General features: G+C 38.3%; 1 protein-coding gene across 1 annotated transcript; it reads right to left on the reverse strand.

Annotated features, from left to right (window-relative positions):
* Positions 1-57: 57 nt before the first annotated feature.
* Positions 58-26,256, reverse strand: FBXO8 (F-box protein 8). Its single transcript, XM_048847773.2, has 6 exons — positions 26,069-26,256; positions 15,330-15,666; positions 13,358-13,484; positions 2,947-3,065; positions 1,591-1,787; positions 58-692 (listed from the first exon to the last, which is right to left on the reverse strand). Exons 2-6 carry the CDS (start codon positions 15,656-15,658, stop codon positions 505-507), a joined length of 960 nt encoding a protein of 319 aa, XP_048703730.1. The 5' UTR covers positions 15,659-15,666; positions 26,069-26,256; the 3' UTR covers positions 58-504.

Consider the following 26,256-nt stretch of genomic DNA (forward strand, 5'->3'; position numbering starts at 1 on the left):
CAACATCATGAAAACAAGAGCAAAGTTTGCAATGTAAAGTGAAGAAATACAAGACTATTTTTAAGAGAGAAAAAGGAAAAACTTTAGTTAAAATATTTTACAATAAAATAATGATTATAAATCTCTTTAGTTAAATATGTACACATTACATGGTATTTTAAAAAATAATGGAACTGGTTAAAGTTTTCAAGCAAATCTAATGCACAAATCCACCATCTTGTCAGCTTTAGATTGTAATGTCAGTTTAACATTCATAAATGGCTGTGTCAGACTAATGGCACTGCTTTGTGCAAAACAAACAAAATTAAGAAAAAAATCACCAAAATCCTTCCGTTCCCATGGTAAATTTCTAAAAAAGGTAGTACATACAACACACATTGTGATTGTATACAGAGGTTAGAATGCCCAGCACTAATATAACCCCCATATCTACAAAATAATTAACTCCTTGGGTAGCTTTAGTTTTTGTAAACTACTAATTCTTAGTCCTAGCAAATTGTGCTTTTAGGCAGCCACGTGGCCAATAAGGTAGATGTTGTCATAAAGGTGCCCTACAAAATCTTCACTAATGTTCTGAGCAGCACGTCGTGTGTTTCGGATAAATTCTCTCTTTGACATTTTGTTCTTCACATGAGGGCTGGTAAGATCAATGGAAAGCAGAATCAAAGAGTAGCATAGTACATAAACTGCATCTAAAGAAAAGAGAACATTATGAAGTTATTGTTTACAGAACCGTAAGTATGGATGGCACTTTACAGGCAACTAAAATTACCAGTCCCTGCTCAAGGATCTTATAATCTTAAGGGCTTGCATGAATAGATATGCACATGAGTAACTTTACTCACATGAGTAGTCCATTGAAAACAATTTATTATTATTGAAAAGTTATAATAATGCAGTGCTAAATAAACACCAATGAATTTATTTATATATATAGAGTATCTAAAGTGTGCAAAATTCTTTACAAACATGAAGGTAGACTGATCCCTTCCCTGAAGAGATTTCACTTTAAGGCCCTGATCCCACAACTGCGAGGCACATTCTAAAGACTAAGTATGTGAGCAGTCTCACTGGGTAGAATCCTGGCCCCACTGAAGTCAATGGCAAAACACCCATTGACTTCAATGCGGCCAGGAATTCACCCTATTTGCTTCAGTGGGATTATTCACAGGGTGTAAAGTTAAGCTTATGTGCAAGTCTTTACAGGATCAGAACCTATAGAGACCACAGAGATAAAGGGCAGACAAGGGTGAAGGGAAAAGATGCAACACAACTATTTTTTAAAATCACTTTTTGTACATGAAAGTTGTTTGCCTGTCAGGTATGTACAAGAGGAAAATCAGTAAGTCAAAAGTTTTTTTTTTTTTAAATTACTATTACTTGTCTGTATTACTGTAGCTCCTGACAGGTGTCTGTTTGCTTACTGTATACAATATACGCAGACCTGACCCTCTCCCAAGACTAATCTTTCTACTTTTAGAAAATTTGTAATTGGACCCTGATTTAAACCCACTATGAAAAGTAACATTTTTCAAAGTATATGTAGATAAATATAGACTGATTCAATGCACAGAAGTCCTCTCTTCTTACCAGGGCTAAGGCCAAGTTCTCTCATCAAATCAGGATTACAAGCACAGAATCTGTGTGAGAACTTTGTTATAAGAGTCTCAAGATACTCCCCACGCTCCTCAGGGGCATGAATGTGCCTGAAAAACTCTCTCAGTGCATTTGGCAAGAACTGATTTCTGAAGTTGTGCAGTGTCACAAGGTCATCCAAAACATCTCTCCTGGTTGGGGGGGCAGGGGGGAAATACAAAAAACATTTAGAGAAATTTCCTTTCTACTGTTTAAACATGAAACAAGGTTTCACAGATTAAAATGAAGATTTCTTAAAGAGTCTTAATTATAGGTATTTTCTGTCATGAGAAAATGAAGAAAAAAATCCAACAATGATAAAGCAAGAATAGGAAACACACGTTCCTCAGACTCCTACCACAGCAGCGTACAGTTCAGCCTAATACTTTAGAGAAATTATAATAAAAGCAGTATTCTAAATTTGTACACACACACAGAGTACAGAGGAAATTGAGGCTGCAACAATACCTGAGAAAACTAAGGAAACCATAGTCAAAGGAATAAATATACAATATGTTTTTCAGGGCCTATGTACATTAACAAGCAGTTAAGGCAGTACTCTCTTAAAACCAGGCTCAGCTAAGGTGATATTCACTGATGGTGCATAGGGCTGGCATAGAGGCCCTCCGCAACGCTCAGCTTCAGTGGGAATGCATGCTCAGTCTATTCCCTGAATATCAAAATGGCTTGGTGTGCAAGGGAAACTTGGAAGCAAGCCAGGGGAGCGGCAAGAGAGCCACAAATGTACTGATCCAGTGGCTGAAAACGTCCCAACTAGGGGTTGTAGAGCATCAGCATCCAGAATTCCAGCCTATGGTCTATTCTTTTGCACATCTACAATTTCCACGCCCCAGTCTAAACACAGTGTCTTGCTTAAAGCCTGGTTACTCATTCTTTCGGGAGGAAAGGTGAATTTCATTCTTAAGAAACAAGAGAAAATATACATAGCAAAATATTAAGAACAACATTCCAATGCTAGAGAGCAAAGATCTCCTATGTAAGGTGACATTCCAATTAAGCTTGGAACTGAAAACATGGAAATAAGTACACTATCTGACCTTTACTAGATAAACACAGTATGCTTATATACATATAGTGGTGCATGTGCACACATGCTAGAACGGAGTAAATGTTCTGCTTTAGGAATAATATATTTTAGCTGAATCTCTGTTTGAGCTCTTAATTCAAATTTTTCTAATTAAAGATTATTTTTCATTAGATTAGTACATGTAAGAAGAGTGATTACAGAAAGGTGCTACAGACTGAAAAAAAGGAATATAGCATTTTTTCCTCATTACAGATTCAAATTACCTTTCATCAAGATAGATCCTCAGTTTCTTCCAATTTAGTGTTCTTGTACAAAAGATAAACTTAGCTATTTCCTTTGGTGAATCATCCAGTATACCCTTGGACATAAAGTAGTTAACTCCCTGAGACAAAAAAGGACATTTTTATATAAATAAAATTGGTCTTAACAATTCTTTTATGGGCAAATATTGTAATGAGTAATATTGGAACATAAGTCTGCTAACATTTTAGCATAATACCTCCTTCATCCTCTAAACAGCATTTCAACATGCACAACACAATCTAAAATTAATATAAATCAAATGCAAATAAAATTAATGCAACATTATGGTTGAGATTTTACATGTACTAACAGTAGGAAATTCAAAATTACACAGCCCACAGCAAGCATAATTTGATTCTGTTGTATTTTCTCTTACTATTTTTCTGTCATATGTATGTACATGGTGATTAAATTATGTTTGTTGTAGGGACCATAATTTATAATTTCCTAATTATGGTGCATATAAAAATCTTGGCTTTTTGCCTTTATTTTTATCTAAAGCATTGATATCAATGTTCTTCCATGTGTATGGAATCACATTCAAATAAATGCACTATATACATTTAATTAAATGTATAATAACTCAAATAATGCAAGTGTGTTTATTCAAAGTGCAGATCAAGATACACACACATATACATATAGTATATATGTATAAAAAAATCCAACAGCACTCTGCCTCTCCCTAATAAAAAAAAAAACTAGTTTAGAAAGTGACAGAATGAACATATATCATATGCTATCTATTCAATTATTTATTACTTCTACATTACAACCATTTTTTCACACTTTGCCAAGCACACACTTTTCACTAAGAAGTATGTACATGCCAAATTTGAACATGTAAATACAATATTTAAAAATTTTTTGGATGCTTTTCTTGAATTCAAGTATCTTAAAGCATGAAAAACTACTTTTGTCATGGTCTTATAATTCAAAAGCAGTTTACTGCATTTTAACCAAAAATTTTGGGGAGGGGTGGGTAGAGGGAGAAAAACCGTGACCTATTTAAACGCAGAGCATAAAACTTTTTTGGGAAGGGGCTTAAACTCAAATTGCGTCTTCTGCAGTAAATATGGCAACACAACAGTGATAATATAATGCTGAAATATGTACCAATGTGCAATCTAATGCATTATCTTAATTTGATTTAGACATCAGTGTATCAGTGCAACTCCCTAAATCACCAAATAAGATAATCCTTACAATTTTTTTTCATTATAAATCTTCTGATTCCAGGTACTTTACAATATATTCCAAATTTCCCCTTTTGGATTAAATTATATCTATAAAGACACAGTGGGGGCAACCTAACACTTTGTTTATAAGCAACCTTCCCAGTGATGTCAATTGAAGTTCTGCATAAATAAGGAGTGCAGGACTGAGCTTTTAATCTGGAAAGTTATTTTATAAAAAGTGAAACAGTTAAGTAAGACAGAAAAGCTGAACCATGTCAAGCAAACATGATTCTAGAAACTACACCTTGAGATGATGATCAGGGACTTCACTTAAGAGACCTGAAAGACTAGCACACACATACACAACACACATAATATGCTACTTAGTCTTCTTTTTTTTAAACTGGTTCATAATTTGTTTTTATATTTGTGGAAAATGTTACCTGAAGTAACATAGTTCTTTAGTTATAATCGAAACAATGTTTTAAATATATGCAAAAAATTAAATATATGCAAACAATTTTCTATTAGGAACAAGGAATCTAGGCAACTTTAGGGCCTGATTCAGGTAAGCATCCCTATTCAGGGCAGCATTTAAGCATGTGTTTAAATTAAAGCATGCACTTGAGTGTGTGCTTAATACCCATTGACCTAATTGGGATTTATCTAGGCTTTTCCAAATAGGAATGGCCTTAAACACATGCTTAAGTGCTTTTCTGAATCGAGGCTTAAATGGGAAACTAAAATGGATTATCAAAATGATTAAACAATTGCTCACTGATGCCTCAAGTATTTTGACAATTGCTTAAATATGACAAAAAGCAAAACATCAACACTACAATATCTCATTACATCTTCTGTTTAACTCTGCCTCCTTAATCTTGCACCCTGATTCAGCAAAACATTAAAGTAGGTGCTTACCTATAAGCACGTGCTTAAAAGTGTTCAGGTGAACTGGTGCCTTGCGGAATATCCTATTTTTAAACAAGCTGTGTCCTCACAGCACTTACTCTTCTTACTACAGGGTGTTACTAAAAGAGGGAGACATTGGACAATCGGAACAGATATGGATTTACCATCTACCTTCACAATGAAAAAAGTCACCTGTTCTACACAGACAATCTGAACTTGTTCTCCCAGAACTGGGAGATGCTGGGAAATATTTCTGTGCTATATAAGGCTCTTCAGAACCAGCAGTGTGTTGTTGGTACTCATTATACAAGCGACCAGCTCCTCATTTGACATCCTCAAACCCACCCTAGCTCTACTTCCTTCTTTTATTGTAACTTCTTATGCCACTGCCATCTCCTCACTCATTTCCTTTTCCTCTTTTTCACACACACACAAGGTGTGATTGCATATTCATTCCAACACAGTAACAGTGACACTTTGGAGTTACTGTTATTTCGCCTCAAATAACAAATAATTTGAACCAAACTGAAATGGTTTCTTTTAAAAGATTTTCCCTATTTTTTGTTTGCTCACATTGAGTGAAGGTTATTTATAAGGACACTGGACAATCTGCTCGCTAAGTGTGTAAAACTGTTGTATGTTTATGGCATCTCCATCACCTTCCTCCCCAACAAAATAAATCACCTTTGTTAGATAAGCATGTTTAGCTATGAATGGACACTATTCGAAGGGCATAATTCTACAAGGAAGCGAAAACTAAATGTCAGATAATCCGCTTTAAAGTCCCATTGCACTGATCCATCTTAAGCTGGCATCTGAGGATTTCCCCAGCAAAGGGGAATCCTTGGCTGGAGTAAAGCCAGTCTATTGAGCTTTATGTCACCTGTTTCTCACCAATTTTTGGGTAAGAGTGGTTTAAGGCTGGTGGGGGCACACTGGGTGGGGTGGAACAAGGACAATATACTCTGGCAATCATGGTCTAGTGAAATGGTCCTTAGAAGACCTTTCCAGCAGCCATGATTTACAGCAGTTTCATGGCTGCTCTAAATTGTGTTTGTGGCCAGCTTTGTCCTTTGGCTATCCTCAGGACTGGGGGCTTAGAAAAGGTGATTTAGAACTACCCGTGTCTTCCTTCCTCATTGTGCTGTTTATGAGCTCAACAAAGCCCAGGATGCAATCCTAAATTTAAGAAGGGCAATTTAAAGTATATGCAACTAACAGTCATCATGCTTGACTAGGGAGGCAAGTAACTATCACAACAGGTTCTAGTTTATGGTCACTAGTTGTTCATGTCACCCCTTTCTTGTGTTACCAATTAATTTTGATGCAGTTCACCAGTTCTCATTTGCATTCCCTCTGATCTTTCCCCTTTGTCTTTAGAATACCTCCATCTTTCCTAAATGGATGTCTGAAATTGTGCAATATCGATTTAATTTTTCTTCATCAGCATTCACTTCACTCCACATTACTGCAGTACTCCTGTGGTTGTTTTCTTCTCTACCCATAATATTTTCAATACGCATGTTAGACCTTTTTAGCTACTTTTCATCCTCTGCCTTAGGGGTCCAGCATCCGTCACACATATACAAAGATGCAAATTCCATGCTGGTTAACCTTTGAACGCTGTCTTTTCCTCAAATTTAGTTTCAGATGTACTCAACATGCCAAAGCTAGACTATTCAAGATTTCTTGGCATACTATTTCTTGTAGCACATGGAAATGGATTAAAAGTAATAGATGCACAGCAGGAGAGTGGACAATTTACATGCGTGAGGGGGCTGAGATGCTCTTTGAAACATATCTGGGTGATTAGCAGACTGGATTGCCAAGCATATGGCTTGAAAGAGGGAAGATCAGATTGGAGGAATTTATTCGAGATGCCACTCAGAATTGTAGAGAATCTGGTTACTGGAAAGGGGCCAGTGTTGGACAGCTTTTATTTTTATCATTTGTTTACAGCTATATTGCTTGTAGATATATTATGGTAGGTATCTTGTAGCAGCTATTACAGATAATTAAGATTGCAAATGGTTTACATTATAACAGCTCTGTTTTCATATGCCTATAACTTTCTGCAACTATTCACCTTTTGGGCTGAAGTTTTCTATGCTTATGCCTGATGATGATTTGTTTTTTTAAAAAAAGTTTGAATAAAATTAATTGACAGTTCTGAGTTATAGGACAGTGAAGCACATTTTTGCCAATGGCATTAATCACCCTCCCCTCCCCTAAAAAACCCACCCTAACTATACTTTTCTGATCAAGGTTAATGCAAAAATTGGAAAAAGTTTAACATTTGGCATACATAGTTCTGAGTTTTGTGCATTTGCTTAGCTTTTAAAATATGTTTAAAATACAAAAAGATGATTGAAATAAAGAATCACTACTGAGCAGGTCAGTGACCATCTGCTAAGATTTTTAGCACATTTTCATTAACTATTCCTGTATGTGACAGCATGGGACATTCTCTCTGCTGGAACTCATTAGAGAGTTCACGTAGAAGCAGGGGCTGCTGTTCTCAGTCTGCTGCTAACACTATTAGTATGAATTAGTATAGATTGTAAATGCATCATTGATACACACAACAAAAACTACGAAGTATGTTCTCTCCACAAGTTTTACTGCACTCTACAATTTTCTGCAGATTGTAATCTTTTGCTTTACAAAGAATTTAAGAATACCAGACTGGGAGTCTAGTCCCAGTTCTGCCATTGGCTCACTATGTGAAGCTAGGCAAATTGCCTCCTCTCTGTGTGCTTCCTCTGCCAAAAGGGGATAATGATGTTTTATCTGCCTTTGTAAAGCACTTTGGGATCTATGGCTGAATACTATATACATATTAAGTATTATTCTACTGCACTATAACAAAGATACGGCCAGTATAAAATAAACAGTTGCAGTGTGACTGTTCTCTTCGGTTTCTGCAAGAAGGAGTTATCTTCAGCTAAACGATAGGCCTGATTCTACTTAACTCAGCATGCCTCCTTCACAGTGCCAAGCATTCTCAACTCTCACTGAGGTCCAATGGGGGCACTCATGCCACCCCCATACAATTCACCTCAGTATGCTGTATAATTGAAAGCCTAACTGGCAAAATGGAAATAGTAAATCCAGGCATTTTCCTTTTTTCCACTTTTTTTTTTAAGAAAAAGATTTCAAAAGCAACACCATCTTAAAACTTTAAGGTGCAGTTAACATTTTTTAAAAGTTAGAAAATAGAGAGGTTAAAGCTTCTACAGTAATGTAAGCTCAACTGCTTAGATTGTAAGCTCTTCTAGGGCCTTGTGTACAGTGCCTAGCACAGTGGGGTCTCTCCCTGACTGGAATTTCCAAGCACTATTCTGTTCTTCTGGTTAAATGTTAAGCTTAATACATGACTGTTTATGTACTAAAACATATTCCATTAAACATATTAAAAGGCATAATGTGTCAACATTACTATAGATTATTTATATGAGCATATTAAGGTTCAGAAACCAATCATTCAGGAGTCAAGAAATGCAGATATAATGTTCAACATTCAATTTGAACTCTACCTCCTGGTGCATATGACTTTAAAACACTGTCTTTCAACATGGGAGGCAGAGGAGATAGGGTACTAAAGTGGGATTCATAAGACCTGGGTTCTATTCCCAGCTCTGTCACTGGCTTGCTGAGTGACCTTGGGCCAGTCACATCCCCTCTCTGTGACTCAGTCTGCCCATTTGTAAAATGGGAATAATATTGACCTACTTCGTAAAATGCTTTGAGATCCACAGATCTATATATCACTTTTTATCTGTATATCTCAAAGCATTTTACAAAGTAGGTCAATATATGTACGTTATGGATTATTTTTAGCCTAAAAAATTAAAAGTTACCCAGCTTCCAGAACTTGCCATTTCTTAGAATCAGAGCTTTTTGACTTGACATCTCCTGAATATAGACTTTCTAATGTGGTTCAGCACTCTAGACGACTCTGCTTTTCAGTGTGACATATGACATTATCCTGCAGTATCCTCCACAAACCTAACTGAGTTAAGCTTAAGTATTTTAGGAGTTCTTTGTATTAAAAATGCAATTTTTAATGTAATATTAAGGGATTGTATATAAATCCACAGAGAGAGAAAATTACAACCCTTTGAACTAAGAACAGTGAGGGTGGTTAGGCAAATTCACTCAGGTTGTAACACCTCCAAAGAACTTCACCACCTGGAGAGATACTGGCACATACTGGTTCAAACTGGATTCTCCAGGCACCAACAGACCAAAAACAGACAAAAAAAAAACCACAACGGATTTTTTACTATGTAGGCTGATTTAAAACTGACTCCAAGTCCTCCTTCTTATACAGCAAGTGGACAGGACCTTTGGCCCAATGGGGAGCCTAACCCTAAGGGAAGGGTTGAAAGATCTTTGGCCCACTGAGACCTCATAAGACTTGGATGCTATTTTTGAGCTGAAACGGCGATGAATTTATGACCACGGGAAATACCCGGGTGGGGTTTGAAGGACTAATCACCATCCAAAGCTTTTGTTGGAGTTAGGGAGTCATCTCTGGTCAGCTTATTAGCATGCATGTAGGGGTTTTCTGTTGTTTTTAATTTTTTTCTGTAATGCTTTTACCTGAAGAATAAATATGCTTGCTTAGAAAGAACTAAGTTTTGTAACTGAACTTTGGCAATTACACTGTGTGCTGCCTCTGATTAGAGAAGTGATTCAGACATGCTTAGGAAATCTGTCTTTTGCTGCACAATATAGTATGGGGACTGTGCAGCCTGGAAATGCCCTGGTCAGGAGGGACAGAGATGCATGTCTCCACTCAAGAAAGGAGTCATCTGAGTGGCCTAGAGCCTAGCGTGGGTGCCCTTGTGGGACCACAGAGGGGTAATACAGATGCAGTTGCCCTGAAATGTGACATTCAGGTCAATTAAAAAAATTATAAACTACATACATATGATATTCCACTTCCAATTCTCATAACTTTAAGGCAGCTGAACATTTCCCTCTAGCTTATTCCTTAAAGATGTATAAAACAAACCAATTTGATGTTTTTACCATGAGCTGTTAAATTAACCTTGCACAAGAATTTGGACAGAAACAAATGGGAAAGGGAGTATTTTCTGCACATAAGCTTAACTCTAAAACAAACAAACAAACAAAACAGACTAATCAATTTTGCTCAAAACTTCTGAAAAAAATCACTTCTAAACTGGAAAGCATTCAAAATCCCCCTCACCAACCAAATCATGAATTAGTCCGACAAAATTAGGAGCAATTGAAAAAAAAAAGGAGGAGGATGAGAAAGTAAGCTGAATGTCCAACTTAAGTATAGACACACTATACTCACTACAATTTAGGACATTATTATATTGTATGGGTGAAATCCTGGGCCCACTGAAGTCAATAACAGTTTTACCATAGACTTCAGTGAGGCCAAAATTTCACCTTTTATCCACGAAGGAAAACATTAATAAAACCAGGAATTCAGTAAAGACTATTAATGTTAGGAGTAAAACAGAAATTGGGCATCTTTTCTGAGGCAAGTGTTCTCCCTCCCACCTCCACTTATCGTTTAAGTGCATAACTGTGCCTCATAATAATTTTGGAAGCATACTTTATGATTATGATTATTTTAGAGAGAAAGTTAAATCTACCCATGACACCTCCAAACTTTGAGTAATAACTGCATGATATGGAATGAGTATTGTGCGGGAAAGTTTCACACACTGTACATTATTTAGAATAATATATTGGCAGAAATTAAGTTGGCCTATTATAAAAAATAATTCTCAAACTCTTAAAATTCTTGATACACTTGGAAGTAAAAAACAAAATAGATTTTAGCTATGAGGATACTGCCAATGGAATAAAAATTAAAAATAAGTCTTGCACATGCATAAGGAGGTTATGTTATGTGTAAACACGTGGTCAGGCACATCTTTCAGTAGAATGTGGTCACCTGCCATGAATTATGCAAGCTCATGCACACATTCAATACAGCATATACAGCAGATTTCACAACGCCATGCACACAACAATGGCGAACCAGATAATCCTACCACAAAGTGTGCAGACGCTCTCCCCCACCCCGTGAGCCACTGCTAGCTCTGGAGCTGTTGCTGTGGAGCTTGGTTACCCATTTTCATGACATGGGCGGTGTCCTTTGGAGAATCTTGCTCCTGTGGCCGTAAGTATTCTTATTTTTACAATATTTTAATCAGGTCTGTTACTAAATGTAAAGCAGAGTTGGGCAGGAAGTTTTTAGACACAGGATTTGTAATAATGGAATGTCATTTCATATCATATCAGTCACAGTGTCCTTATAGTAATAATTCTGCCAATATCACAGTTGTAAACAAAACAAACAAGTGAATGCTCTTGGAACTTTCAGACCCAGAACACTTCCTGCCAGGCTATGGTGCTCCACAAGGAGAGAAGACCAGAAGCGCCTAGGAGATACTATGAAATTCCAGGCTCTCAAGGGACCTGAAGCTGACTGTTCATATTTCAATTGACAAATGGACCATCATGAATTCTGAAGTAGCAAATGTATTATAAAAAATTAATATATAAATTAGCCTATTTTATAGAATATTTACAAATTATTAATTTTCATTTAATATAAAAATTACTTATTTGTATATAGTACATTTTATTCTAAAGAATCCCAAAGTGCTTTACACTATACAAAAATTACTTTACCGCTAAATTGGAGCGTAACTGCACATTGCAGTTTAGGACAGGAAGTGAAGAATAATATTATATCCAATTAAAACTGCAGGGGGAACTGTATGTAGGCAGAGCTGTTACCAGATTTAGGACTTGGCCTGGCCTTGGCCTAGGGTTAGCACTTGTACTCTTGTAAACAAATCTTAAATATCTCAGTGTAAAGTTTCATTTGTAAAACTTCTTCTCTAGTAGTATCTCCACTAAGATTATTTTGGAAATTAATATATGAATCATTCTTAACCTGAGCTGCAAGATACCGATAACTTCAATGGGAGTCTAGAGTATTCTGCCCTCTTCTTGTACAGTATCAAAAGAACTGAGTATTATATTTTGTCATCTATAAAAAAGGGCATGGCTTTCAGCAGTCCAAGAAAAAAAAATGTGTGCCAGGGCAAATGAGACTCAAAGAATTTAAACCAAATCACTTTGCTGTATTGGCTTATATGACTGCTTTATAATTTTGTCCAGAAATTGTATGTTAACATTATCTGTATGATACTGGCATAGCGAATCATTTGTTTCTAAACGCAAAACTGATTTATCCAATTACCACTTGTGTGTCTTTATTATATAAATATACTTAGAAAGTGAAAACTCAGTTTTGTTCAGGGTGATTTACCATCTCTTTGCAGGAAATGTGATGCATGAGGAGTCTAATTTTATACACAAGGGAATATTTTCAAAATGCTGGTGGGGTTTTTACCACGTATATCCTAGGTTAAACCTGGTTCAACTCTCAAATTTCTCCTTACACAAGCAAAGATGTGGCTAGATTGGGAAAAAGCAGAAGTTAATTCATATAACTAATCAAAACCAAACGAATAGATAACTTTTGTTTAGTTCTGAGATTTATTTAAAATAAATGTACATATTTAACATAACAGAATGAGTTATGTTTATTAAAAAGGAAGCATTCAGAAAAATAAAAATCAGTTCTATTTACAAAAGTTCAGCCTTTAACAGTTTTGTTCCATTAGTGTAATTTTATAGTATATGTTATAGGCAGGGTAAGTTAACAGATATTATTTCAACATTTGCACCTTGAAATTAGAGGACTTATGAACAGTGTCCCCACCATCCTAGATTCAATTGGTGTTCCACTCTATGGCAGGTTTCATCTGCATTTAGGGCTTGATCCTGCTCCACTGAAGTTAATGAGAGTTTCGGCATTGACTTCAATGAAAGCTGGATAAAGGCCATATAACATAATAAGATTTTTTAAACATTTATTTCTGTGGGCATATCACAACCATTTTTGAAACTGCCCATGGTCTTATTTACCAGGATCCCACCCCCATGTCAGGATGTGGTTATGAATTTCTGACATCTGTTAGACTGCTGGGCAGAGTACTTATGAGTCAAGCAAGTAAATGATATGCCTGGGAATTGTAAGCATAAAAGATCAGTATAGGGCCATAACTTAGTATTCAGGATTCACATAGTACAACACAGTAGCCATTAAAAATTGACTTCTAATGTTGCTACAAGTTCAATGGTCTCATGTACAGTTTTTTTTAAACTGTATTAAAATTACTGCAACTGTTATTGATGTTAGCAATACTCCACTTACCTCATCAGGGTTGGCATTAAAGGTAAGACTGCCCTCATCCAGCTGCATATACAATCTTCTAAAAGAAAACCCTAGAGGTGGATTCTTATTGTATATAGAGCAGTGTCCCCAAGTGGATTTGCACAACCTACCAAAATAGGAATAAATCTAGTATGAAAATACTTGGCATATTGAACAATGGGGATAAAAAATATCGAATAGCTGCTCATTAATTGATAACCAGTCATCCTATGCACTAAATGAGGCAAGGCCCTGTGAAAAGTTATATGGGATCACGTAATTAATGACAGTATTATAATCCATATGCACAAGGGAGCTGAACAAAGACTGCACAGATGGTGTTAATTCTGACATTTCCTAACATTTGAGTGCTTGACTATGTAACCTAAACAACATTCTTACATTTTTTTTCCCATGTAAATGTATAATATACCTCAAAGGAAAAAACAGAAGAAGATTCAACTATACAGTATAGACTGAAGAGCTGATTTCTTTTCTTCTTCCTTTAGTCTTTATGCTTTATGTATACACTTTTATTTTAATGAGAATATCTGTGCCTAGTCTAAGATTTCTATGGAACCAGGACAAAACAACAGTAATACCCAGTCACAAATGGACTCATGTTAGGTCATGTGAGAGGGCTTGCAAGTTTTGATATTTATACATTTACACAGCATCATTGGGTGCAAGAAGTGCATCACTGCACCTTTCCACTGTAAAGTGTGAAATTGCCAGATGTTTAATTCTTGTGCCCAGGCGTGGTGGTAGTTGTTGGTTCCTTACTTCTTCCTGACCAGAGGAAGATAAGATGGCAAACTGTTTTTAACAGCTAAAACAAGTTTTAAAAATCACACACAATATGAAACAACCAACCAACCCAGAATGGAAAGGAAAGGCAGAAGGAGCCCACTGGCTGAAGCAAAGTAGAATTGACCATGGCACTATAAACCTGATCCTCAGCCTCTAGAAGCTCAGTCCAGGTCAGGACTCAGTGCTGGCCAGAGCCTGCTTGCAGTTTCAACGACATGTTCATTTAATTTGAAACTGGGTCTTACGAAAGGATGACTCTTATCTGAACTTTGTAAAATCAATTTTTATAGCGTTTTAAATTTAAGTTCTCTATTTTTGACGGAGACAATGGATTCCTGACTTTTCTTCTCATTACTGACTACATAAAGGTGATGTGGAATGTAGACTTACTGCCACTGCAATATGACAATTCCGCTTTACTGCATCAATCCTTTCTCTTTGTTGATGCTTTTCCATTTAGATTCTATATGCTGAACTTAGACCCACTGTGCACAACAAAGGTTAACATTTTTGTTGTCAGGCACACAGTGGGCAATGAAAAGCACCTGTAGAGACACCAGTGTGCTAGAGGGCTTGTCTTCATTTCAGTGCTAAAGTGAGCATAGATAACTCAAGCTAATGCCTTTCTAGCTTGAGTGAGAATGACAACACTGCAGACAACACTTGAGCAGCACAGACTAGCTGAGCTACCTCTACATTATCAACTCCAGCATCGCAATCACTTGAGCTTCAACCCACATCTGTTGATGGGCCAGCTAGCTCAAATTTAAAGTACCACTGAATCTGAACTATAATATTTTGTGTGTGCATGGGGGGAGCTGGATTAGGGGCAAACCTTGAATTACACTGCAGTGAAGACAAGCCATTAGTCTTCTTTCTAGAAGTGATACCACAAACAACAGAATGATTATAATTTTCACATAGATCTCTATTTGCACTGAGCTCAGATTTTCCCCTGTCAAGTCTGAATTGATCTGGGTAGTATTTGTTTGGAAAAAGACAAATAGGAAATCCTTAAAAATATATAAAACAGTTAATTAGCATGAGTTAAACAGTAACTTTTCACATTTGAAACCTTGTTTAAAAGGGTAAACAGTGTGACAACCAACAATCAATCTAGTAATCCTCTTTATCCCATGCAGATGACCCCACATTAACTTACCCTTGCCAGAGAAGCTCATCATTAGCAAGATCCTGCCAGACACAAGAAGCCAGGCAGAGGTCAGTTGCATTCAGATATGACAAAATGGTAAAACTAAGCTCAGGGGGCAGCATTTCCAGGTTAATGAATCCTTCTTGTTCTTTAGATTTTCTTGTTTTCAACAGATGATAGATGTCAATTCCTCCTTGGGCTTGTTTACGGTGACTTGTGTTTGAAATGCTGTTAGTAGCTAATCTTCTACCATTCTCTCTGGTGAGATAGCCTTGCCCACTGTATCCTTGGTGTTGCAGCTGCTGGTTCCTAGCCACTCTCCACAGCCCCTGACCCATCTGCGAGCCTGTGAGTCATAAAATCCAAAAGAAAGGTTATTTAGAAAAAAACCTCAGCGGGCATTTTAATGGCTGTTAAGGAAATTAGCTTATACATTTACAGTTGCATTGGCAATTTATGAAAAGTTTTGGGAAATATCTAGTAGATATTGAAAAGCTGAATAAAAGCAAAGGTAGAACTGACTTTCAAATAGTAAGAAAAGAGTAACCTTGTCAATTATTATGCCATAAGTTTATCTCTGTCCCCAGTAAAATGAACAGCTACAGAGAACCAAAAAAGTCAATGAAACTTAGAAAATAAAATTTGCCAAACATTATTGCAGCTCTGGACAGAATTACAAAATTCAGGGCCTGATTCTGTAAATACTACTGAGCACAATGCCTACTAATAATGCTCCATTCAACTCAACAGGACTTGCAAGAGGAAGCACCATGTTTGGAACTAGTGTTTTCAGAACTATTTGCAAATTAACTCAAATGGCCTGTCTGGAAACAATGTAATGCAGACTGAGACTATACTCAAGAGGTAATGATAAATGGTAGTGCACTGTCATGTGGGGTAGTGTGTAGTAAAGGCAGGGATTGGTATTAAGGTAAAATCTAACAACTTTGGAATCTATTCTAATTTAGGAAGATCTGCAATTATTGGTGAAGACAAAGAAATAATACTAAGATCGACTACTATTATTAATTTATTTAGACACAAACAATGCATTGTTTCTTTGTCTTCAAAATGCTCCAAAAAGAGAAGGTGGATTCATCTTTAGCTCTCATGGTTACAGACACAAAAACTTAATTTTATGTGTGTGTTGCAAACAAAATCAGATTCCTATGTATTCAACTGAGTCCAAGAACTGGGCTTTTTATAGCAGTGGTTCCCAAACTTGTTCCATCGCTTGTGCAGGGAAAGCCCCTGCTGGGCCGGTTTGTTTACCTGCTGCGTCCACAGGTTCGGCTAACCGCGGCTCCCATTGGCCGCAGTTCGCTGCTCCAGGCCAATGGGAGCTGTTGGAAGCGGCAGCCAGTACGTCCCTTGGCCCGTGCCACTTCCAGCAGCTCCCATTGGCCTGGAGCAGCGAACCGCGGCCAGTGGGAGCCGTAATCGGCAGAACCTGCGGATGCGGCAGGTAAACAAACCGGCCTGGCCTGGCAGAGGCTTTCCCTGAACAATCAGCAGAACAAGTTTGGGAACCACCGTTTTACAGATGTACAAAATACTGTCAGATTTGTAATAAAATCAAGTGCTGACAACTCTGCAACATACATTTGTAATGTGATATGGCTATAAAAAGACCAATCTCGAGCTGCATTTAAAGAAACATTGTAACACAAATTAGGGAGGTATAGTTCTTCTCAGTGTAGCTCAGGTGTGACTGCACCTGGATTAGTATGTTTGATTCTGGGCATTTTACTTAAAACATACTGAATGGGAGTAAGTTCACAGAAAAACAATTAAGATGTTAAAAAACAAAATCAGATGGCTAGGCTGGAGAGTCCGAAGAAACCTAGAAGAGCTAATCAATGTGAAAAAAAAGCTTTTGAAGAACTAAGGAATGATTAAGACAAGAAACATGATAAAGGTCTACAAATATCTGAAGGATGTATTCATCATTGCTAGTGAAATTATTTGATGATTATGATGAAAGGGGGTATAGTTAGAAGTAATAGGATGAAACTAAGAAAAATGTAGGCTGAATTTTCAGAAACATCCTGACAGTAAGATCTGTTATGATGTGGAACAGTTTTCCAAGAAAGTGATAGAAGCCCCTTTGCTTAGAAAACTTAAAAATCAGACTAGGTTGAAACACTAGAAAAAATGTCATTTTCTGTTTTCCTTCACTCTCTCAGCTAACACAAGTTATTTTCTTCTTCTTCTCCTCTTTCTTTTTTTTTTTTATATTAAAGATTGCAATATATTCTTCTATGGCAAGTTTTAAATATCATGAGATTTAGAAAGGGTGGGTTGAGGACTCTATTTTTTTAAATGTGGAATTTATGTTTCAGTAATAAAGAGAATCTTCATCACAACACAAGGCATTGGTCAAAAGGCATCCAGGCCTTTCTTTTCATCACAACCAACGTTGTACTTGGCTTAGCCCTCTTTTTACCAGCATCTTGGATGTGCAGCAGCTGTGTTTGTGACTTCTTTTCTTACTTATTGCTAGTTAGTTATGCTGTAGAGTAGTAAATGCAGCAGATTCTGAAATCTAAGTCAGCAACCTTCTGAACTAGACAATTAAATCTCAGTGACAAATATTTCAGTAATAACTTGTATTTAATCAAAGGGACAAGGAAAGTAGTTAGCTCACAAAGTAGGCCACACTTGAACTCACGACCCACATCAGGAACGTTCTTTGAATGCTAGTATGTTTTAGAACTACACAGTGAAACAGTCTTATTTTTATACCCCTGCTATGATGGCAGAACATAAATTAATAAGCACTCATTCCAGAACTCTGCAGTCTCCTGTTGCTGGTGCGCGCGCTTTCTCTCTCTCTCTCTCTCTCCCCCTCTCCCACACACACACACACAACACATCTGATCTGACTTGTGCATTTGGACACTGGTCTGGTAGGAGCTCACATGCATGCTATTATTCATATTCGGGTAGCACCTGGAAATCAGAATCAGGGATCTATTATATTAAGGGCAGACATATGATTAAATGACCCCAAAAGAGCTTAAAAAGGTAACCAGTAGGAAACTAACAATAAGAGAAGGTGGCGGGAGAATGAGGTTAATGGTCACAAAACTAAAACATTAAATTATTACAGAAGCTTGCAAAAGTGGGATATTCAAGCTATTTTGTTTTTTATTTCTGCCCATTTCTACTTTTTGAACTCTTGAATGGTTTCTATTTCTACTGGAACGTCTGTCTTTTTTTTTTCCTGTTTAAACCTCTTATTTTTACATAAACACTTCTCTCATTATATATCTATATACATACACACATACATCTTAGTGGGGAGTGGGTGCTTTTAGGAGGCTAAAAAACACTGAAGGAGGGAGCGAAAAATGAAGAAGAAGAAATGGATGGGAAGAAAAAGTGTAGGCATGGAGAAGAGGGAGTAGGTGAGGAAGAGGGTGAAAGTTCTGGTGAGGCAACCAAGTAACTACCATTAAACGTCCATTGAAAAGTCCATTAACTGCAGCTGAAGGAATCTAAGGTCAAAGTAACAAATTCAAGAAAATTTAGTTTCTATGTCAGGTGTGGATAATGGTGCCTTCCTCCCTTGGTTCTGCTCTTGCTGAGGCTGGGGTCATGAGGAAATGTGATCTTTACAGCTGTGAGATTATGGGAGTGGGGTGGGCTGTATAGTGGAAGACACTTGCCAGAATCTGGTATCTTGTGCCTTCATTTAGGCTGAATTTTGAAGGACAGATCAAATTGCCTCAGATCTGTCAACAGCCTGCAAGATTAGCTGGCAGGCTTAACAATTCCAAAATTGTATTTGAGTGGGAGGATCCTGTCACAATGTCAAGACACTGCATCAGAATGTGATGACCTGTCATGACAACACCAAAGCTATCAATGCAAACATTACATCACTTCCCCAGGCTTTGTGAGAAGGTGTTTGTGAGCAGCAGCAAAGCTTAAAATGAAAGGAGGGGCTGGTTGCACTAACTTATTAAAGGCGTTTGATGCTTTCCACTATAAAACCATGATTTTCAGTTGCTAATAGTTTTGTCAAACTATAACCATTTGGGTTGAAATGCAGGTATCCACCTCAGGCTGAATTTTTGGGGGGATAATTTCAACCAGCTGGTTCAACCATTTCTAATCAAGGCTAGGAAAAACATGTTCCCCCATGTAAAAAAAATTGGCAACCTTTACTTTGCTGTAGCACCCCTACACTTTGGATCAGGGACGTGAATGGGGTAGGGATGTGTATTTTGTGACCTGCAAAAAAAAGCCACCCAAATCTGGCCAAGTTACAAGCATCTGAAAAAAATCAGTTTGCACATGTTCAGTAGAGACTTGCTAGAGCTTAATAGCTAAAATCTCAAAAGAATCCTCACTGAACCTCTCAAAAGAATCCATTCTCCTTTCACAACTGCTAGTGCTGACCAGATGCTGTGTGTGCCATTCCCACAGAGTGACTGAGCATGCTCCAGCACAGGGCAATGGGGATTAGAAGGATTCTTTCTGTAATGGCTGCTCTGGGCCTGGGATGAGCATCAAAACTGAAGCCTGTCTCTCCTGCACTCTTAACCCCCTGCTGGCACCCCATATGTCTCAAATGCACATGCGACAAAAGCCAGTTGAGAGTGAGGAAAAGGAGTAAATTGAGACAAGAAATCTGGTGAGATAGGGACTGGAAGAGGAGGGAAGAGAGACTGGGAGCTGGAGGGAAGAGGACTAGGACTAGCTGGGCAAGGAGACTGGGACCTGCAGAGGGAAGACTGGGTCTCGGAGCTGGTGAGGGAAATGGAGGCAGGGACTAGAGACGTTGGCTGCAGGATAACACTGGGAGTGGAGAGAGACTGGGACTAGAAAACAGTGTGGAGAAAAAGAAAGATCTGAAAAGGATCTGACATAAGGGGATAACTGGGACTGGCTGGGCTAAGACTGTGGCAAGATGCTGGGGAGGAGGGGAAGATGTGTGTGTGTGGGAGAGAAGACTGAGATGGGATATGGAGCCTGGGGAGGAAGAGTGGGAGGGAGTGGGGGAGGGAACTTTGAATTGGACAGGTTGGGCAAGGGTACTGGGTGCGGTGAGGGGAAGAGGCTGGGAGTAAAGAAAGGCATGAAGATTAGGACTTGGAGAGCAAGATTGGGGTGGAGTAACTAGGACTGACTGGGCAAGGTGGCTGGAACTGTGACAGGAGCCAAGAGTGGGAAAGAGACCAGACAGGGGAAGGGTGAAGAGGCTGGGTAGAATGGGTCAAGCATGGGAGGAAATAAGCCTACTAGAACACTCTCTCTTGTAGAGCATGAAATGGAACCAAGATTCCTGAGTCCACATTTTAGTCGTGTCAGTAAATATATGGGAAATCCATTGGCAAAGTGCATCTCATCCCCCTCTAGTACTGGTCCATACAGGGGATCACAACCTACTATTGCTATGAGTTACTCCATTAATTTAAGTGGCTGAGGTCACTGCAGAACATCTAAAGGTTCTAGCCATAATGATGACTATGTGGATGTCAATATGACAGCACCTAATTACATTTCTGTATCTTCAATTTACCTTTTTAAAAATCTAGGAAATTATATAAAAGATCCCCTGCAGTAAAACAATATTATTAAGGTTGCAAAGTCAAACACTCAAATATTATAAGATGCCTGTGCTACATGAATTTGTCCCCTTTAATTCAATCACTGGGAACTGTGGATGAAAATATGAAGTATTATATAATGCTATAAGTACACTGAAAACTCAGGTCCTATCTGTCTCAAATTAGGTGCCCAACATAAGTGGCTACTTTTGATTTTAATCTCTCAGTGCATCAGTTCCCCACTTGTAAAATGAGGATAATACCATCCCCTCACATCATGGGGTGAATATAAATTAATTGTGTGTGAAGCACTTATATACCACAGCGATTAGCACCATAGAAAAGACCATGAAAAAAATATCAATAATTCTGTCTTCAGAGCAGGTTTTGAATTCAATAAGGCATGGGGTCACACATTGAACAATAAAGATAAAATCTGTTGAACAGCTGCTCATTAGTTGAGTACCATTTCCATCACTGTACACAAAAATCAAGTGTAACAGTAATGTGTTTTCAAATGCATATTTAAACTGAAATATAATTCATATACAGCCACTACAATTAATCCAATTTTTCTCTCCACTATTTTAACAAGCTGTTTCTATGAACTATAAATATCACTATATCCATTTAAAAAAAAAAAAGTCCTCTAGCAAAAGGACCAATCTAGGAAAGACCTGAAGTTGATGATATGAACATTCAACACAGATTTGTTCTTCTAAAAGTGACAGGGTCATCAACATTTACAGGAAGGGCTCCACCAGGTTTTGGGTCACATAACTAATTCAAAGACAAATGCACAAATAGCAGCTAGTGAGAGAGGTCTCATGGATTTGAAGACACAGCTTCCCTTTTCCTAGACAGGTTTTAAACGTAACTAAAAACTGAATGAGATTTGTTTTTCAGCTGTATTAAATACTTGCCTTTCCATCCCTTCATCAGTTTTCTTCTTCTTAAAAACCTTAATGATAAAAGACAGTCATAGGTAATTGCTGTTTGCAAGTTAGAAAGTGAAGATTTTTAATAAAACTAATTCCAGAAGTAAAATTCAGAAAACAGCTAGATTTTAAATTTCTTGATTCTGAAAAATTCTAAGCAGTTCAATATTTCCACATAAAAGCTTCTTAACCAGGTAAATCTAATTTGTTTCCTCACATAACTAGAACAGCACGATGTATATTTCTCAATTCAATAATATGAAACGTTTTCCCTTCCTTGATCTACTATTACTCTCTCAAATCTACAACATGGCTTACTGAATTTTACTAGACTGGACAACAGATTAAACCAGCACATGATCAACTAATCCTATTGTAAAATATTAAGCACCTATTTTAAAACTGCTTAATCACAGCATGTATAAAGTGACACAATCAATCACATACATATGAGAAAACAAGCAATTTACTTCTGCCTTTCTTTGAGAGGAACACCTAAGCTTAAAACCAAAAAACCCTCAAGGTTGTTAGCAGCTTCAATCTAATTCAATAGCAAGTAATGATCAAATTAGGAAGGTATACTTTTGAATTTTTCCTTCTTAATGTATGTAACGCAAATATAATTGTAACCATGAAAAAAATGTTCCCAACTTAGTGCAAGTCAATATTTTAAAGTGACCAGGGTTGGTGGGAAGGGGCTTATGCAGGAGTTTCTGGAAAATTTAAGTTTCATTTAGAAAAAGCAAGTTTTTAGCCCTTAACCTTGTAATGAGAACCTTCTGAACATGGAGAGAATATAAATGTAAATGTATCTTCCTCACTCTGGAGGCAGATTGAAACAAGAGGTAGCAACTGCTTAAGGCCTAAATCCTGGTCCCAGCACACAACCTGGGCAGTTGTGTTATGGAGCTCCTTTGGGATGGAGATCATCCTGAAGGGTTGAGTTGCTCAGTGGCTATTTATCTCTTCCACATGGTGAAGAATAACTGGTGGTTCTGTACAGTGGCAGATTCACCAACTCTGCTGCTTCCTGTCATTAATATTTAATTCACAGAGGCTCTGGAGTTGAGCTCTGTGGTGCCTTGTAGGCTATCAGAACCCTGCCCCCTCTCCTGCTACTGCACAGTCTAGTGGAACTCCATTTGTTTTGTAGCCACAAAGGACAGGGAAGGATTGACTCTAAGAGGCTTTAACTGTTTCCATTAATCTCTATACGGCATTACTGCTGCAGTTTGTCTTATAGCAGTCCCTAGATATGCCAACTGAGATTAGGGGTCCCCTTGTGCTAGGCACTGTACATGTACAGGTCTTCGAAAATTGGTGTGTTGCTGGATCTGTGGGAGACTTCAGCCATCCCCAGCCCTGCATGTAATTTGAGCATTGGCAGCAAGTAATTAAACTTGCAAAAACTGTAGATGTAAATGTTAGAGGCTCTTTATGTTCAGAACTTCTGATGTCTTTTTGAGTGAATAGATTACTATACTAACAGATAAACAGTAATGTTAAGCTTAAGTCTTAAGCCCATCAAAGTCTAATAGCCTCTTGTAGAGTCTAATATATCCCCACCAGTGTATATATCTAGTGACCCTGTCCTCTGAGAATATCTTCTGATATCCTGTAGTTCTTTGAAGCAGTGATGATCTTTATTTTTGCACATTGTACAGTGCTGAGGATATTGTTGGAACTAAATAAATGATAAAATAATAATTAGATAGCAGGAGATCAACACTACTGAGGTGTGAAAAAGGAGAAAGTAGGGTATGGGAAAAGAATCCTCTGGGCTATGAAAAGTGTGAGGAGAATCCCACAAATTAAGATTGCTAACTCAAGCTGTCACTTTTTCCAGTATTACAAGATGTTGAAAGACCATTTTTTTTCCAAGTCTGAGTATTCAAGAGAGGTTTACAAGTGAGAAATAAAGAGCATTATCAGAAATAGGGCATTGAATGATCACGCCTTCTGAATTATCTAGTGGACTTTAACACCGCCAGGTAAACACTCAAGTTTTTTTTTATACTAGCTTCTGATCCTCTGCAAAATGGATTATCTGTCTAAAGGTAGTACTTGTGTTCATAATGGTTGCAGGGGATTAAAGCCTTCCCTTTAGCTGTAAGTAAAGCATGGAAAAAGCAGCTACACAGGGTTTTTATACACAAAAACCAGTCAACACTCATTTATAATGAAAGAAAATAAACATGTTCTTCGTGCTCCTGATAATCTTTTCACCTCAGAAGTCAGACCACAATCACTTCTAATCAATTTCACATTAGAGAGTAATCATGGCTGATATCCAAGGATACAAATGCAAGAAGTATGGCAGAATATTTAAAAAAGCACGTTCTTTGTGAAATACTCCCATACTTTTATGGAAAGATATCAAAATCTGTTTAAAAAATCAAAATCCTTCACTAAAATCTTACTCATTATAGGAATGATAAAACAAAGAACAATAGGTATTTTAAGTTAAATACCAAATGAGCAGATTTCACAGATACGACAGATTGAGACACATTTTAACTACCTAAGCACTCACTGATCATCATAAAGCCATAAGATGTAATACACTTGTAGCTAAAAAGAAAAGGAGTACTTGTGGCACCTTAGAGACTAACCAATTTATTTGAGCATGAGCTTTCGTGAGCCACAGCTCACGTCATCTGATGAAGTGAGCTGTGGCTCACGAAAGCTCATGCTCAAATAAATTGGTTAGTCTCTAAGGTGCCACAAGTACTCCTTTTCTTTTTGCGAATACAGACTAACATGGCTGTTCCTCTGAAACTTGTACCTAAGAGTTTATCTGCCATTTGTTAGATCTGGTGTCTTATTCCCCCCCCCAATCAAGCAATTATTTTCAGTTTTGCAGTAATCAAGATGAACACTTTAGAAATTCACTATTACGTGATGGGTAAATCCATTTCTGGGCATAAAAACATCTGAGAGAAGGAGTAAATAAGAGTAAATGTAGTTGTATTATATAAAATAGTAGCCAGTTTAATTTTCTACTTGAAAGTCTCCATCTTTAATGTTTATACCAAAATAAATCATTTAGGCGTATTTCCAAGACCTCAAAATTGTACATTGTTCCCTACCTATTGAGACTCTGATGGATTGGCCTGCCCTTGTGAGTAGAGGAAAGCCAATAACACTTGTTTATATATTCACTATCCTATCTACCTTTTTTCTGTACAGACTATCACAAGTAGGCCCCAATCCTGGACACAGCTTCTGTGTGCTACTTTATAGTAAGTATTACATTGCTGGTGTGTGCTGCAGAATACTAAAAGTCAAACCGTGGTCTCACTGAAATACCATATTGTCTGAACTGTGTGAAACTGCAGTGATGTACCCTATAATGCTACTGGCCTGTGCTTACATCAGTGACTGTTTTGGTTCAAGATAAATCCCAGTTCCTTAGAGCAAATTTGAAAATCCCACCACTTCGTGAGCACAAGGGCTAGAGCACTGTGCACCTTCCCCTCTTGTCAGGTATGCAGGTCATGAAGCATCATTAATATTACTACTGAACATGGATGTTTGGAAGCCAAAGGTGCATTTATTACAGAGTTTTTTAAAAGTTTTTCAAATGACTATTTTAGTTACTTAAAAGATTATTTAGTTTCCCCATGTCCATGATTGTCAGAATTGTCACTATCTCCTTGGGAAATCCAAAGCGCCAACAGCCCCTTTCCTTTGCTGTGGACTCCAGGCAGCCCCCACTCTAGGTTACACGTTACTCACACACGCTGCTCCGAGCAACTCGGAATCACGATCAACCTGTTGTATCGTCACCTATCTGCCCCCGCCTTCAAACCAATAAAGCTCCCACCCATGGACAACAAAGGAATAAAAGCCATCAAACCCCTCCCCCGCTTTTCCCCCCCCAGCGCTCTGAGGGAGAAGGTGGAGGGATCACTCGCCCATAGGCAGTGAAGGGGGCGTGCGTGTGTGCTGGCAGGGGGTGCCTTGTGTGGTGCTGGGAGGGAGCTGGCAGGCGCGGGCACGGCGTGCGCGGCGCGGAGCAGGCAGGAGCCGGCCGAGCAGAGGCTCAGCGGTCACCGAGCAGCTTTACGGTAACGTTGCTCCCAGCGCCAGCCTCTGCCTCTCACCCAGACACAACCGGGCCGGGAAAGTTCCGCCCCTGAGCCAGATTGGCCCTTTCAGACAGCCCCACCCTAGCGCCGACCTCTGATTGGCCGGGGCGCCCATCACTCCGTACCGACCCCACGGACCAAGCTCGGGGGGTCTCTCGTACCTCTCCAAGCTCCGATCCCAACCGCCGCCGCGACGAGCCGAGTCGGTGCGTGAGCCTCGCCGGCTGGGAACAGACTCAGGAAGCACTGGGCACGGGGAGGGGGGAAAGGGGGAGGGAGAGGAGAAGTGAGCCCTTGCGCCGCCGTCGCTGCCACCGCCCCCTTCTCGCTCCTGAGTTTTGACGTTTGC

This window comes from Caretta caretta, chromosome 4 (assembly GCF_965140235.1).
Source record: "Caretta caretta isolate rCarCar2 chromosome 4, rCarCar1.hap1, whole genome shotgun sequence".
Classification (NCBI taxonomy): Eukaryota; Metazoa; Chordata; order Testudines; family Cheloniidae; genus Caretta; species Caretta caretta.